Source organism: Gavia stellata, chromosome 1 (assembly GCF_030936135.1).
Source record: "Gavia stellata isolate bGavSte3 chromosome 1, bGavSte3.hap2, whole genome shotgun sequence".
Classification (NCBI taxonomy): Eukaryota; Metazoa; Chordata; class Aves; order Gaviiformes; family Gaviidae; genus Gavia; species Gavia stellata.
In genome coordinates, this window is record NC_082594.1 from 24,151,131 (window position 1) to 24,166,814 (window position 15,684).

At 42.2% G+C, this 15,684-nt stretch overlaps 1 protein-coding gene across 1 annotated transcript in view; it reads right to left on the reverse strand.

Annotated features, from left to right (window-relative positions):
• Positions 1 to 1,009: 1,009 nt before the first annotated feature.
• The window catches only part of KATNAL1 (katanin catalytic subunit A1 like 1), a 30,160-nt gene continuing 15,485 nt past the window's right edge, over positions 1,010 to 15,684 (reverse strand). Inside the window, exons 4-10 of the mRNA XM_059818813.1 lie at positions 12,923 to 13,047; positions 12,312 to 12,417; positions 7,371 to 7,529; positions 6,368 to 6,494; positions 5,270 to 5,404; positions 2,826 to 2,952; positions 1,010 to 1,307 (exon numbers count right to left, since the gene is read on the reverse strand). Of these exons, the coding sequence (XP_059674796.1) occupies positions 1,109 to 1,307; positions 2,826 to 2,952; positions 5,270 to 5,404; positions 6,368 to 6,494; positions 7,371 to 7,529; positions 12,312 to 12,417; positions 12,923 to 13,047 (978 nt within the window). The 3' untranslated portion in view covers positions 1,010 to 1,108. The remainder of the gene's footprint in view (positions 1,308 to 2,825; positions 2,953 to 5,269; positions 5,405 to 6,367; positions 6,495 to 7,370; positions 7,530 to 12,311; positions 12,418 to 12,922; positions 13,048 to 15,684) is intronic.

The window sequence follows — 15,684 nt, forward strand, 5'->3', positions numbered from 1 at the left end:
TACATGGGAAGGGAAGAAACAGATAAGAACATAAATGAGACTGTACAGATTATTTTCCCCTAAATCAGTAACATTTATACATTTTTAAGAAATCTTCATTAAAAAAATTAGGAAGCATGAACAGTTCTATAACATAAACAGGTGCAAATTCCATTGCCTAGTAAAGCTAGAAAAGAGTTCATGTCTGATCAGAAGAAGTGGAAGTCCACAGCCACGTGTTTTAAAGACAGCCTTGATATTAGTGTCCTTACTGTATTAAACTGTTGCTACTTAAATAATAATAATATAATCTAGACAGCACAGACAAAGTATAGGATGATACATAAGCGTAAAAGTGCAAGACGTAACTCAAGTCAAAGTGCCTACTTGTCAAACTTCAAAGCGTCTACTGTTCAAACTGGTACAAACTATGTTCAGAGATCAAGCATAAACCGGACTGAGAGCAATGAAGGCCCTCTTCTTTTCCTCTTGTTTCCGTCAGAAGTTGTCACAGGTAACATCATTCCAGTTTGAAATGACATTGATTCCAAATGGGTGTACATGAGAGGAGAACTGAGCCCATGTCTTGATGGAAAACTGATCCTCATTTCCTCTGTGTAATGCCAATTAATCCACAGGCTTTGCTCTGAATATCCGAGCAGATAGAGAACAGTAACTTCAATGCCACATTCAAGAGAGGCAGAGTCAGCAGCTCCACAGAAATGTAGCACTTAAGAGCAGGGGGTACAGCGAGCCCTTGTTAGCTCCTCTGGAGTCACATCCCCCAGCTGATTTATTGATTACAGCCATGAAAGAGGACTATGAGGAGGTTAAGTAACACTGCTCTTCATTGGAAAAATAAAAATATTATCCTCACAAGTATAATTTTTCCCTTCCTGTTTGTCTTATTTTACTATTTCAGAGATAAAATACCTTTTACAATATCAGCTCATTATTGTGTTCATTCTCTTTACAGGCAAACAGAGTTTAAAAGATCCTGTCACCAGAAGGGGTGGGATGGGAGCAGAGGCAGACCTTTTATTAAACCTTTAAAAAGATTTCTAACTCATTTTGCAAGTGAAAACAACAAAAGCCGTAAAACTCTAGCAGAGGAGAGCTGTCACTGAGATTAAGCAGATCCAAACTCCGCCATCCATTTTTCATACTTCTCCAGGTCTGCAGCAGAAACAGATTTGGAGATTTTCTTCAGAGCCAGCTCAAAGTCCCCCTTGGTAACCGGCATCTGAAGCTCCTCTTTAGAAAGTGCACGAATCTCTTCTGGAGTTAAGCCGTTAATACGTCGTCTCATTGCCATTAAAGAGGCATCCCTGGAAATACAGGACAATGTATGGGAGCTAATTGCTAGCAGCATGTGTCTACGAATTTTGATTGTATTCTCTTGCTAGAAACCACTGGCAGGAACACTTCAGAGAGCATTTATTTACCACAGAAGATGCGGTTCACATCTTTCTTAGCTTCCATGTTCCCAGATCACTACATTAACTGAACGTAAAAAATGCACTGGCACCAAAACCCATTTAAGCATATGGTAAATGTGCAGAGATAATTAAAACTATAAAACTGAAAACCTTTTACAATGATTCATAGAGTTGAAATTTTACAACTTCAGTGCAGGAAAGGGCAGGGTGGGAGAGGAACTGCACTCAAACACTTCTTTTTTTAAAGTAGTCTGGATTTTGCACCCCCATCCTCTTAGATTTCAACCTTCTCCCCACCATGTAGCCCAAAAGGACAGTCAGCAGGTGTTCGGAGTGCAGACCAGCTCTGTTGCCTGCTCGCACATAGCACCTGAACCTGTAAAGGGCAGAGCGGGAGGCATCAGGCACTAGCATCATGTGGCCCCGCAGGGCTGAGGCCGTCAGTGGGTGCCTGTGGCTCCTCATGCTCTACCTGCTCCGTGACTCCTCCCCAGCTTGGATGCTGCCAGCGTGGCCCACTGGTACTGAGAACACTGCTCATTTCTCACACCACGACCCACATGCAGTCTGAAATTACATTTTCTCGTTCTCCAGGTTTTTCCCAGCAAGGGATAACACAGGCCTCAGGGAGAACAGGTAATTTAACTATTGCACTGCATGACACACACCAAGTTTTCAAACCCATGGAGTCATTTCACAATTTCAGCAAAGCAGCAGGGGAAGAAAAAAAAAAAATCTGAAGCCATGTTCTTAAAGAATCAGTTTCTCTTGGCAGTCCTAACATTAAAAGGGAGACAGATTTCCTACTGACAAGTTTTTTCAAATACCTATCCTCCACCAGAAAAGACTCATTTGTCAAAAAATGAAACAAATTGTGGGAACAGGATGGAAATAAATTCAATACTAATGCTATAAATTATCTGTATCATCCTTGCACCTAGGAGATTCAGGCAGAAACCAAGACTGTGCTGCATTGGGGGCTGTCCAAACATACAGCATATAGAAGCCCCAAAGAAGTATTCTGTGAGAGGTTCCTTTGCATCACAAAATTCTAGCTCTTAAACTAATGGGATTTCCAAAAAATAAATAAAAATCAAAACCTGTTTTGCACTACATTAAGAAATGCAGACAAATGCAGTAAATGCAGCCAACTGTAACATCAGATTTGCTCAGGGAATTTTTTTCTCTTCAGATCCAAGAAAACTTAACCACATCTCACAGAAAGACTCCATGGTCTTTAGACCGCTCCACATGACAGCAACACATGGTGCCAGTAAATAGATTTGGGCCTTCAAACATAGTCACCGTTAGCATGGCTTCAGCTGCAGTGGGTATTGCCTTTTATCACATAATGCAAACGATGACTTTCCATGCAGTTTTATTTGCAAATTAAGGGTAACGAGATACCTGCAAACATTAGTGATGTCAGCACCAGAATAGCCTTCAATCTTCTCAGCAATTTCTTCAAGGCTGATATCAGGATCCAGTTCTACTTCCCGAAGATTAATCTTAAGTAGTTCTGCTCTGCCTTTTGCTACAACATAAAAATACTTGTTTGACGACTCGCAAGAGTAACATTAAAAAAAGATACAAACACAACTTAGATTTTTCAGTGAAAAGTACCAACAAAAGGGTTTAATATAAGAAAAGGAAAGAGACAGTGTTCATAAAGTGTTCAATCGAATACAGTAAAGTATACGGTTAAAAGCAGTATATTAAAACTGCATGCTCTAGAGACATTTTCCAAAGTCATACGTCATTAAAAATGTCTGTTATGTCTCAGGTGACAAAGCATTTGGTCACATACCACCCAACGGCACAAAAGCGCAATCCCACAAATGCCTGCTTCTTCTCACATCCCTTTGGATTCACTCGCTGTTCAAGTGTTTGATTGCATATTATTCACACAGTTTCATTAGAACCACAATGAGGATTCTATTAACAGAGCTTCAGACAGCACAAACCTCTTAACAATAGGCTGAACTTTAAGCATATGTTTAAGCACTTTACTCAGTTGGGACCCAAGAAAGCTGCTGAAGCCTGATAGAAAACAGATACATTAATACAGTAAACATATATTAATATATTTACAATACAAATGTCCTGGTATCCCACTTTCAGACCTAGATGCAGTGTACACACAGCGATAACTAGCTGTGTAAATGAGCACTTATGCAAGCCAATTAACCATTTTTCTTGTAGAGGGCATGTGCACATGTGCATTTGGGTACATATGTTAAGCAGCCTAGGCTTATAAGAGGCAATTCACATTTGACAGCTTAGGCCTCAGTGTTACTCTGCACAAGGATGGTAAAGAAGAGGATGAATGCTTTCCCAGCTTTTACTGTACAGAAAAATATACCAGCTCAGCATCTTTATTTCCACAGTGACCAATTTTTATGACCTAGAAAAGAGGACAACCACAACAGAAGAAGTAGCAGTAGGAAAGGCTTAAAGTCTTAAGGAGATGTCCACATTTATGTTTTATTTATTGATGTCCCCAATTAATTTTTTTTTAAATAAAAGAAATTAGAAAGTTTGTCTAAAGCTGCTGGTTTTGTATGCTTTGCAGAACTGTCAAGAATATAGAGTTATCAATCACACACAACTGGCACTAGCTATAAAATGGGGATTTATTATTTACAGAGCACAATGTATATACGGCATACCTGCAGACAGCATCCTGTATCAGAGAACATTCTTCTAATCTTTGCTATGGGGCTAAGCAAGTCCTTGCAGTATTTTGAAAATTAAACACAGTAGAATATATACTTGCATCAAATTCCACAATATACAGGTGTATATATGACATATCATATCACTTTTTCAATTAAAATGCCTGACCACATCAAATCACACAGCACAGTTATAAATGCATCATTTAGACTGGCCCAGAACAGCTCAACATTCTTATTTACAGAATAGATGCAACAGAACATAAGATTGGAAATAAAACTGGAGCACATCTCGTATGTTGTCCAGGGTATAATACACTGTGTCAAAAATCAATCTGGTTTAATTAGAAACAAGAGCAAGAGCTGATAGGATTTTAAACTAATTGGTCATAAAGACAGGCATCCTGTTAGGAGCTGTTACCACCTATAAGCTGCAAAGACAAGCTGTAGAACTATTAAGTGTCCTTATACCTGCTAAACTCAATCACAACTGCTGTCACCATGAACACGCATCTTGTTATCTTGAGTGCTCATGCAGGGAGATGAGGCATCCACTGTACCAAGAAGAAGCGAAGCTATGCAAACTTCAAGTGATAGGAATCTCAAAATTAATAGGACAGGTGAATGACAGCTAGGAAAGACAATACAAGCCGAGACATCTTAGGGCAGGAAAGCAATCAGCCTGCTGCATTCTGAGTGACTTGAAGCACAGTCATAAAGGCGAGCAAGCACTGATTTACAATGAACTAAGCCTGTAAGTGAAAATTCATGGATCCACTTCTTTGCATTTGTCTGCAAGGGCACGGAGTGCATTTGCAATATTTCTGAACGTGTCCAAAAGCTGCCTTTGATGATCATTCAAGGATTGACTGTTAAACATTTAAAATAATTCCAGCCTCATTAAAACTAACTCTCTTTCAAAATGTAAGAATCCATCAATGGGCTTGCAATGAAATGTCGCAGCTCTTTGTTTTTAAGCCCCCAAGCAAGTAGTAATTTTTTTTTCTTTCCCTCACTCTCTTTAAATATAAAGCGACCCAGCCAAACATTTAACCCCTGAATTTCACTGCTCATCACAAAAACGTCAAGATTCCTCCCAAACCCAAAAGTCCTGCAGTAATCCTAAGCTTGTCTTGCAAAGGCCATTTTAAAGGAAAATGCTCATAGCAAACATACCTGTGGGCAAAGGTATATAAATCCTCTTCTCCAGTCTCCGTCGGAGAGCTTCATCGATATCCCAGGGAAAATTTGTAGCAGCTAATACCATAACCATCTTGGAAGGGTCATCATTTTCCAGAGCACCACCTACCCCTGCAAGCACAACAGTTTAGAGCAATTTCACTCCACAGCTCTTATTGATTGAGATGCTTGCAAAGAAACACTTCACAGACAAACATTGCAAAAGCCTGGACAAAGCTAAGCAACAGCTCTATATAGTCCTAGTGCCCCTTTCCAAAATTCCTACAGCTTAGGTGTGACAAGACCATCATTGTCACAGAGAGGGGGACAGTTCATTCTTTTGCTGAGTCAGGGGAGGACTTTCTTTGACAGTGCTAATAACACACTCATATGTGAGCGTAGCCCTATGAGTCCCGCTGAAAGTACTATCTCTGTCAAATCTGGCCATAGAAGAAATAGGAATCACTCCTTGGCCCCCAGATGAGGACTGCAAAGACACTAGCACTTTGGAACAAAAAGTTGCCCACCCTGCGTTTACCTCAATGAACCTTCACATTTGAGGACATTATAAATAGTAGTTAAATAACAGCTGCAGTAACAGAGGTGTTATCAAACCACTACGCCATACAACATTCCTCAGATGGTCCTCCTTGTTATGTACACCTGCACAGAACAGGTTCTAAATCTGACTAAAAGGGTAATATTAGCTGCCACCACAGAATACAGCAAAATCAGATCTCACAATGGGGTCCCCGACCTGGAGACTCTAGCAAAGGGGAGAAATTTGTTTAAATTGCATCAAAATTAAAGACCTATATTAAACTGCACAAATTTCCATTATCTGCTTCTCCTAGAGTCTGTCTCTTAAATATGAGTTTTCAATTTACCATCAAAATGGACGTATTAGAAAAAATAAAGCAGAACACCCTTTTCAGTTATCTGTCTTTGAACACTCCAAAAATATACTACTCTCAAGTTCTGCCTTATTTTTCCCCTATCCATAAAGCCGGGTTTTCCAGACTGCTCAAGTTCTTACATTCCCACCTGTAACGAAACAGCACCCCAGCCCCAAACTCAGATCTAAACACTTGTTACCGTCCATTTGCACAAGCAGCTCTGACTTGACTCTGCGACTCGCCTCATGTTCGTCGGACGTGCCTCTGCGGCTGCAGATGGAATCTATCTCATCAATGAAGATTGTTGTTGGAGCGTAAAACCTCGCCTTTATTCAAATGAAAACATCACTATTAAGGCTGCAGGAGCAAGCACAGGCCCTCATCAAGACCATGACCCCAGTCCCACTAGACATACTACATACATATTTTCCCCGCCCGTCACAAGAAAATAATTCAAGATCTTGATTTACAAACTGTCTGGCATATGCTGAAGTTTATACACTTTAAATTGTACTCCTTGAGTCAGGGGTCTTTCAGTGTTGGTTGGTTTTCCTCAGCAACCAGTCTTGCAAAGGGGAAAAGGAACACAATCAAAATACAGGCAGTTTTCATGTCCAGGTTTTTGTGCTGGTGAGGGGTAAGCATAGGGGACAGAAAGGAGCTCAGCCTATCAACAGAGACAAGTTCTAACTGAGAGTATTGTAGATGTGCAGTGAGGATCCCAAAGAGGTGAATGATTCTTCAATACAGGTCCACACGGGCATGTCCTTCACATACCCTGCATGACGGACCGCACCCACAACGTCACTGAGAGGCTTGTGTCCATCATTCAGACCAGAAACAGAACTAAAACATGTATTGCTTCTAGAATAACAGTTCTAAATCCCTTCCAATTTCAAATCTACTTCCTATGGGCTTGTTATCCGATGACCAAATAAGAACTGAATTTCTGTCGAGGTCATAACTTGACATTTAGTCCGGAAAATGCTATCCTAAACATGGGTGATGAACCATTTCCTTCTTAATCCTCAACAACATACCAGAAAAGGATAGAAACACAGAGATTATGTTTTTCTAACTGGTTGAGGGGATGTCAGTTCAATGAATTCTGTGCTTCCAACATGCGACTAGAGGGGCAGGAAACCAAGAGAGATGTCCTTTCTCACCTTAGTGATCCCCAGATCACATCATCGAGGACATACCATTTCAAACAAGAGGCGGACCAACTTCTCAGACTCGCCCCTGTATTTAGATGTCAGGGTAGAGGAAGACACATTGAAGAATGTTGTTCCACATTCTGTAGCAACAGCTTTTGCTAGCATTGTTTTGCCAGTGCCAGGAGGACCAACCATCAGCACGCCCTGAAAGGTGAAAACAAAGGTAATGAACAACAACTAAAGAAACTTTGCAATTGGTACTCTACACTACATCTCAATATGATCTAAGATCTGTATTTAAATTGTTGAATAACATAAACGTCATCAGTGGAAAACAAAAGACAAGAATCCTACTTTCAAGAGCAGCATGGAAGTGTTCTGCGATTTCTTCTTACCACTCCACTGGAGTCCAAATCACAAAAGCCAACCTATCACCTGGGAAGTGGACAACAGATTTACAGCCTTGCTCTGAACCAGACAGAGCCTGTCTGAATCAGGCCTGGACTTGAACTCAGGCCTTTCCCAACTCACGAGGGGCTGCACAGGCAGATGAAGACAGTGAATTCTTCTTTTTGGAACAAAGGCCCCTTCACGAAGAAAGCTTCACAGAAACCACAATACTTTTGCAGAAAGTTGTGTTCCCTCAGCACAGCATTTTTCTGTAGGAAAACATTTTGCCAAAAAATCCTGACGATGTGTATGTATAAATCTGGTTGATTTTTACGTTTAAGTATGCACAACAGCATTCACTGAATACAACAGTTTGTCATACTGTTTAATCTCTCCATCACAGTACTTCTGTGGCCATACTACTGCATCTCAGCAATTCCTGGATGAAACACCATCCTCACCACACTGGTGGATGGCAGAAGAGCACTGCTATTTCTATTTTACAGATAAGCAACTGGTGGACTACTGCTCAGTCCCACAAAAGCCTAATATGAACCTCGGTGATTATTCAGAAAACTTTAAATTAGAAAACTGAACTACAATTGTTAAGTCCCAGGTTGGCATCCACATCATCAGACTGTCTTTCCATCTGTGGTCTATCTGAAAGAGATAGGAGCACACATCTCTGCAGCTCAGCACATTTACCCATCATTATGCAAGCAAGTTTTTAGCTAGACACACAGTGCTCTCAGGACCCATATTAAGATTGTAGCACTGAGACTGGTTAATCACTCTTGATAATATTTCTAAATACAGTTATCTTTATAGATAGTCTTTCCAGCCCTTTCAGGAGCAATGCTGGAGAGGGACAACACACTGTTCCATCCCTGTACAGCACTAGAATAAGGCACTGTGATTTTGAGCACGGCACTATGAAAATGTGCTCAAGGAGCTTGGGTTTTTTTCCCACTTAACCACAAGATCTTATTACATGCTAACAAGAGTTTCTTAAAGTAAAGTTGTACTCTGTTGCAGGGTAATCAAATTAGCTAGAATTAGAACTGCACATCATAATGTGCTTTGCAATTAATAACTTACATAAAGTGCCAGAGCAATAAAATATCTGTTAAATGCAAGCCACATAGCAAATTAGATTTCATCTGTTCCTCACAAAAATTTACTTCAAAAAACACAAAGAATGACATGGAAGAGATCTATAAAAGCAAATCAACCAGGAAAACAATTATTCAAAAATGTACTACTCAAAAGCAATAGCCTCTCTGTATTCTATTTTCCATTAACTCTTAATACCTTTATTGCCATTTAACACTTAGCTAACGCAAGCTCAACATACATTCATCGGTAAATTAAGTTAGAAATGTTCATAGACCATCCACACAGCTAACAGTCCAATGTCACTCCTCAGGCTGCCCAAGGTTTCCTAAGCTCCAGAGCAGCAAGCATAAAAAGTAAATGGACTATTTTTCTCCCCATGAACATTCAGACATATACTATGATTTGAGTGCTGCATAGTCATACTGATATTATAATAACACTGCAAGTACAACCCTGGAGTAACTGGGTGAAAATTACTCAGCCTGTGATATGCAGGTCAGAGATGACTTACTGTTCTCTCCGAGTTTCAAATGTGTTTATTTAATATTTTAAAACAAGCTTCACCTCAATTCAAATCACACTTGACTCCTGTGTTTGACAAACTGTGTTTACTGCAGGGCCTGGTAAAAAAGGGACTAGCGTAATTTTTTGAACATTGCTTTGGTCCTCCATTATTATGGAAGGTCAAATTCTGGCTTCAGCTACACATCCCGCTCACTGCCAAAATTGAAGCTCATTGCTTTGCACCTCCTGTGTAACTATTACAGTGAGAGTTACCTCGTACATGATACTGGTGGCATTATATATGTGCATAACACAGGTGCAAAGCAGCCACACCAGGTGTAAAGCCAGGGGAAAACCAAGCTCTCTGGGGATAAAGACAATAGAAATATCACTTAAAACAAAAGAAAAAAAAAAGAACTTGAGTTCTCAGCAAAACAAGATGTGCACGGTTTCAAACAGAAACACAGAGGGTCAAATTGCTCTTTCTCTCTGCAAACTAGGAGGCTGCCATTTACTCACTAGTAAAAATCCCTGACAAACACAAAGACTTCTTTATTCTTCCTCTAAGGCTCTGTTAATCCAAAGTATTCCAATAAGAAGCTGAAATGCACCGCAGGGAGTAAGTGTTTTGATGAAATCACTGCAGGGTTACTTCTTGTTGTTGTAACAATCACTAGCAGAGCAGTGGGAAGCACAGCGAGCAACCGGGCCTTCTTGGCACAAAACAGTTCGGACAAAAAGAAAGAGCAAGCCCGTGGACACTCAGAAACCCGTGGCTGCAACTACACAGCACCTGTGTTGAATCAGGGGAGACAGCTGGCTCCTCCATAGAAGGCACCATCCTCTGAATGCAGGCACAAACTGTGAGGACTGTATCAGGAATTGTTCTCAGGACAGTCTGAACATCCAAAAACAGATTTGGCTGCCTTTTCCCTGAATTATTGTCCTGAATGCCTAGGCTCAACAAATGCCTGCTGCTACACTGATTACTGCAAGAAACAGTCTTCCCTTCAAAACTTCTCATCCTTGTAGCACAGTCAGAGGTCAACAGTAGAGAAAATACATGCTGTTCTGTGTGAAAAATAAATTCAGGAGAGTTACAGCTTCCCAAGTCACCAGGGAAAAGGCTAACAATGAAGACTCTTCATGGACTCGTCAGAAATCAATTTGCATTTCAGACTTCAGAGAGGAAATAATCTTAGAATTTTTTTGCATGTCTACAACCACCTAGTTTTCAGACGCAACACTGCTCAGTAGGAAAATATAATCTCACACAAAGAGATGGAGACTGTAACTCTTTAAAAGACCAGGCTGGTGTTTCTTTATCCACTGCCGCAATACTTGGAGACAGGGCCAGTGGCACTCGTCACGTTCCCTGCAGTCTGCTGAGATACCTGCCTTAAAGACAGATGTCCACTACATCCTCTAGGCATATTAATAGGTGAAAAAAAGCATAGCAGCTCTTCACTCCCTTAGAAGTTTTTGAAGGCTGGACAGACAGAGCCCCCATAGTGTATAATAAGGGTATGGATCAACTTCCTCTATGCCAAGAGGAAAAGAGAGAGATTCAGCTGTTGAAAAGACAACAAAATCTCACCCTACACTTGTAACCCACAATATTTAGGCTCTGCCCAAGCTGATAGCTTGGTTAACCTTAAGGTTAACTTCAAGCCCACTGGTACTGACCACAAGCACTCTAAACCAAAGGCCATATAGCCTGGGGCTAGGTTTGGACTGACTCTAGGTTTGGGCTGCCCCCTGCATCTCACCAAAACCTCCATGAACAGCCCTCAAGCAGCAATCTACCAGCTCCCGCTGTCAGCTCCCACCCTTTCCAACTTCTCCTCTTTACTGTCTGTAGACACAAGCCCCAAGAACGACAAGTCTTCCATTCATCAGTTCCTGCAGGGCTTTGTTTAGTAAATAAGCAGGGGATCTAGGACTGACTCAGGCTGGAGAAGGAACCCTTTGAGGGTCAGGTCCAAGTATAAGCCAGAGAAGTACAAGGACCAAGCCCGAAAAGACAGGGCAAGTATTAGTAACACAAGATCTGACATGCTGCTGAACCAGAGTACTAAACCACAGAAACTACTCACATACACAGCATTCCCTGCACACGCCACTGCCTTGCAGACTCAAAATAACAGACAATATGCAGCAGTCTTTTTTCCCCAGTAATCCTTCTCAGTAACTAGAAAGCCCTTGTGTTGTGATTAGTTATTCCCAAAACAAGTGTCAAACCATCGCACAACAAAAGCAAGGTAATTTTATTTCCTGTTTATAGAAATGCTCAGCAACCTCCTCCCTCCTCTTCCATTTTTAGCTCTAAGCAAGGCCCAGATTGGGCTCGTCTCTGGTCCATCAGCCAGGCCAGCTGAGTCCTATATCCTTCCTGTTGCCCCACTTGCAGCTCATTCTCCCACTTTGAATTTCTCCCACTCCAGCAGTAACTATGCCCAGCTACAAGTGTAGCTGCAAAGCTAAATCATCACTCAGATTAGCCCCCTCTCACCATACTTCCTTGCACCATCCAGGCTCCAGTTTGCAGTCTGAGTGAGAGACAGTGGGCACATGCAGAATAAAACAGTCTAAGGATTGCTTTCCTTGGTGAAGTGTTGGGAGAGTGGCCACCATAATCCTGAACAGAGCTGCCTATTAAGCATTTCTGTTTCTGTCAATATACCCTATATGCTTCTCACATGTACAGGCTGACATATAGAAAGTATTATAATATCAACAAGCAATAACTGAGTAAATACAAAAAAATTATTATTGACTTTAAAGTCCACATACACTTCCAGCTGTTTCTTTGAGTGCATTTTACATTAAAATCATCATGAGAGGATTTCATGAACAAATTCTTAATCTTTCCCATTTGCCTTTTTAGCCTTCTGCTACAGGCATCCACACACATTACTGCAGCAGACATACATAACTACAGCTTGCTGTTTACTAAAACACCAAATAAATTCCCACCTTCCAAGGTCTTCTGATCCCTTTGAAAAAATCAGGCATCCACATTGGAAGAACAACAGCTTCTCTTAATAATTTCTTGGCTTCTTCCAAATCCGCTATGTCATCCCTGTGCAAGATGAAGAAACTTGTATAAGGTTCCTGTACAACAATATTTCTTCTATTTTTATACAAGAAAAATAGGAAAGCTTTTCACTTAGTACCATCTCTTTGAGCATGCCAGTATATGCCTCATGAGAGTGTTCCTATAATCCTGTGACCTAAAATTGAATCCACTTTTGGAAGGTAGGGAAAAAACGATTTTCAACTCAAGTTACCCAGAGCTGCTTAATTAAAAATTGTTTTGAACAATATGAACACCAAAGTGGTATCTTTAAAGTTCTCTGGAGTGTACTTTCGTTTCAGCGGTACCTGTAATGGATGTACTGCACATAATATCAGTTAGCAACAAAAGCCTAACTGTAATCAAATTAATAAACTGTTAAAACCAAACAACCTTGTTTTGCTTATCTGTAGAAGACCATGACGGCTCCCTATTTTAAGAGTTAGAAGAAGAATAATTTCTCTCCTTCTTTGCACTAGCAAAAACACTTGAATTGACAAAATCCTCATACCAATGAATGCTTGGATTCCTTGATACAATGTCCCTTTCAAGAGCTTCGACCAAGTCTTTGTCATAACCCGCTCCGTCAAATTTTGGAACTTCCCCATCACCAACTTCCTGGGATATTTTCTTTCCCTAGAAGTGAAAGTCATACAGGCTCATAAGGACATTATTCTTTCAGCACATCCATTACTAGCAATATATAGCAATATTGTCTGGTTCACCTCTGTAAAAGCCGCAAGAAGGTATCAAGCTTTAACACAGCTATCTCAGCACCACAATGGCCAGCAAAACCAATGTGCTCACACTCCACAAAGAGTCCCCAAACACCTGCAGTTGCTTCCACCACAAAAGCACCATGCTTCCTTCATAGATGCAGCTCACAGTGATAAAACCCCATCAGAGCTCACTACATATCACAGTGGGTGGGTGGGTGGGTAGGCTGGTTGGTTGGTTTTAAAGCAGCAAAGCAGACTCTCTTAACAGTGCTAAACCACTCTTTACACAACTGACATGCTTCCTGGCCAGCCGAAGGCTCGAATGCAGAAATAGCCTCACAAAGCAGGCTGTGTCACGACTTAATGCTACATTAACTCCTGGCTGAAGACCAGAGCGTCCAAAGCATATTTTGAAGATGCTACACCTGCCACAGCTAAACAACTGGCACCCCATCATCACTGAAAAGGAACACGAAAGCTGTTACACCCATTGTCTTTGATGGAGGAAAACCAAGAAGATTCTCTCCCCTTGTTTAACCAAAGCCTTCCTGCCCAGCAATTTCTCCTTTCCTCAACTGCAAACTATCTACTTCCCTCCTCTCACTCACAGGCCAGCTCCATAAACAGTTAAAATGTTTTTAAAAGGTCGTATTTATTTAAGGGTTGCACTGAAAGCCCTAAAGAAGCTCCCAAGTCACCCAGGCTTCTTTGAATGACAGTAATTTCTGCAGCATGCCAATGCTCATTCAGTGATCAAGCCACACAGTGTCTCTGCCCCAAATGGCCCAGAGTTTCTGGTTAATACTTCCACAGTGCCATTAAGCTTATGGGGGTGAAGTAACATTTTCCCTTTGAAGCATCAGGGCTCACACTCCTCCTCTCCCGCTTCAGAAGGAAATCGCTTCCCCTCCCAGCTCCACGGCAGTGTTCAGCAGTGCCTGAAAAGCAGCTGCACAGTTTTAACGAAGGAGGCTGAGTAGGGAGCTACTTCAGGACTCCTAACTCAGCTTCTAAACACTATCAGCAGCAAGTTAAAGAATCCCAGATGGCTGGACAAAAGCAGCCTAGGCAAAGGCGGGCTGAGAGGCAGCTGGAGACACAGAAATAACCTCACAGTGGAAAAAGATAAAGGTAGCGATTACACCCCTCCCTGTTGCAGTTTGCCCACGACGCCTGTGAGGGAGCAGTTTATCTTCCCACTATTTTTATTTCTTGCTTCCAAGTGAACTCAGTGTTGTTTAGTACTCCCAGATCAGCTTTTTGCAATGGAAATGAAGCTGAAAGTTGTGATTAGACAAAAAGCTGGTGTCAAAAATGTAATGGTCTGGCATAAAAAGGAAACGGAGAGAAAAGCCCTGTAGAATTTGTAAGATTTCAGGAAAGAGAAAATGGAATCCAAATGTAACCATAAAAAAAAGAAAGAAGAGAAAAAAATGACAATGAAATGAAACGTATTTACTGCCTGTTCTGTTATACACTTCTCTTCTGTCCCTCTGCAATGAACTGGTTTTCCTAGTGGAATTTTTCTGCACTTCTCAAATCGGATGTTTTGTTTTTTTCTGGGTGAAACAGCGTTAATGCAGGCTTTAAAAAGCAGACGGCAGGGCGGACCGCTGCAGCGCACTGTGGAAGAGGCTGAGACAGCAGCTCAAGCCCCCGTACCCGAGCCCGGCTGGCAGATGTGCGCGCAGCCTGTCTGCTGTGCCAGAAGGGCGGTGAACACGCAAATCAGGCAACGCAGGCGACACCGGGCCCGGGTATGACGCAGCTCAAAGAAGCGGAAAAAAATAGAAATAAAAGGGAAAAGAAAGGCCCGGCGGCAAGGAGGGCTCCGGCAGCTCCAGCGCAGCCACGGGGCGGCAGCACGGCGGGGCCCGGGCGGGGCGGGGCCCGGGCGGGGCGGGGCCCGGGCGGGGCGGGGCCCGGGCGGGGCGGGGCCCGGGCGGGGCGGGGCCCGGGCGGGGCGGGGCCCGGGCGGGGCGGGGCCCGGGCGGGGCGGCGCAGCCTCCCCCTCGCCGGCTGCATGGGGGGCCGGGCGCCAAAGCCCCGAGCGCCTGGTCCTGCGGTACTTACTTTTCCTGGGACAGTTATTTTTCCTGCTCCCTGCGGCACGGCTCGCCAACGGAGGGAGAGGGGCGGCCAACTGGGAGACCTGCTTTCAGCATCACCTTGGCTATCATTTGAGTGACACTGAATGTTTCGATTTTTTTCAGTTCTGGAATTGAACCAATATTTAAAGTATATACTGTTTTCACATGTAGTAAGATTATTAATGTTGGTCCCAAATTGGTCCAACATGCAATCCTCAGTCAGTAGGTAAGTGGAGACTAGAAAAAATAATTTTAAAATTGTCACCTGAATCCATGCAGCAGAAGTAAGCATAATTTTTCCAGTCATACCCTCATCTTTTCTTGTGGAATTACTTTCCCAAAATGGCTTTAAGTAAAGCTGCTGCAGTGGCTTCTGTGGAAGAACGTAAGCCAACATACAGGACTGCAAGAGACTGCTCCCACCAAGTCCCCTTGGCAATCCAATCACATAACCTTTTCCTCAG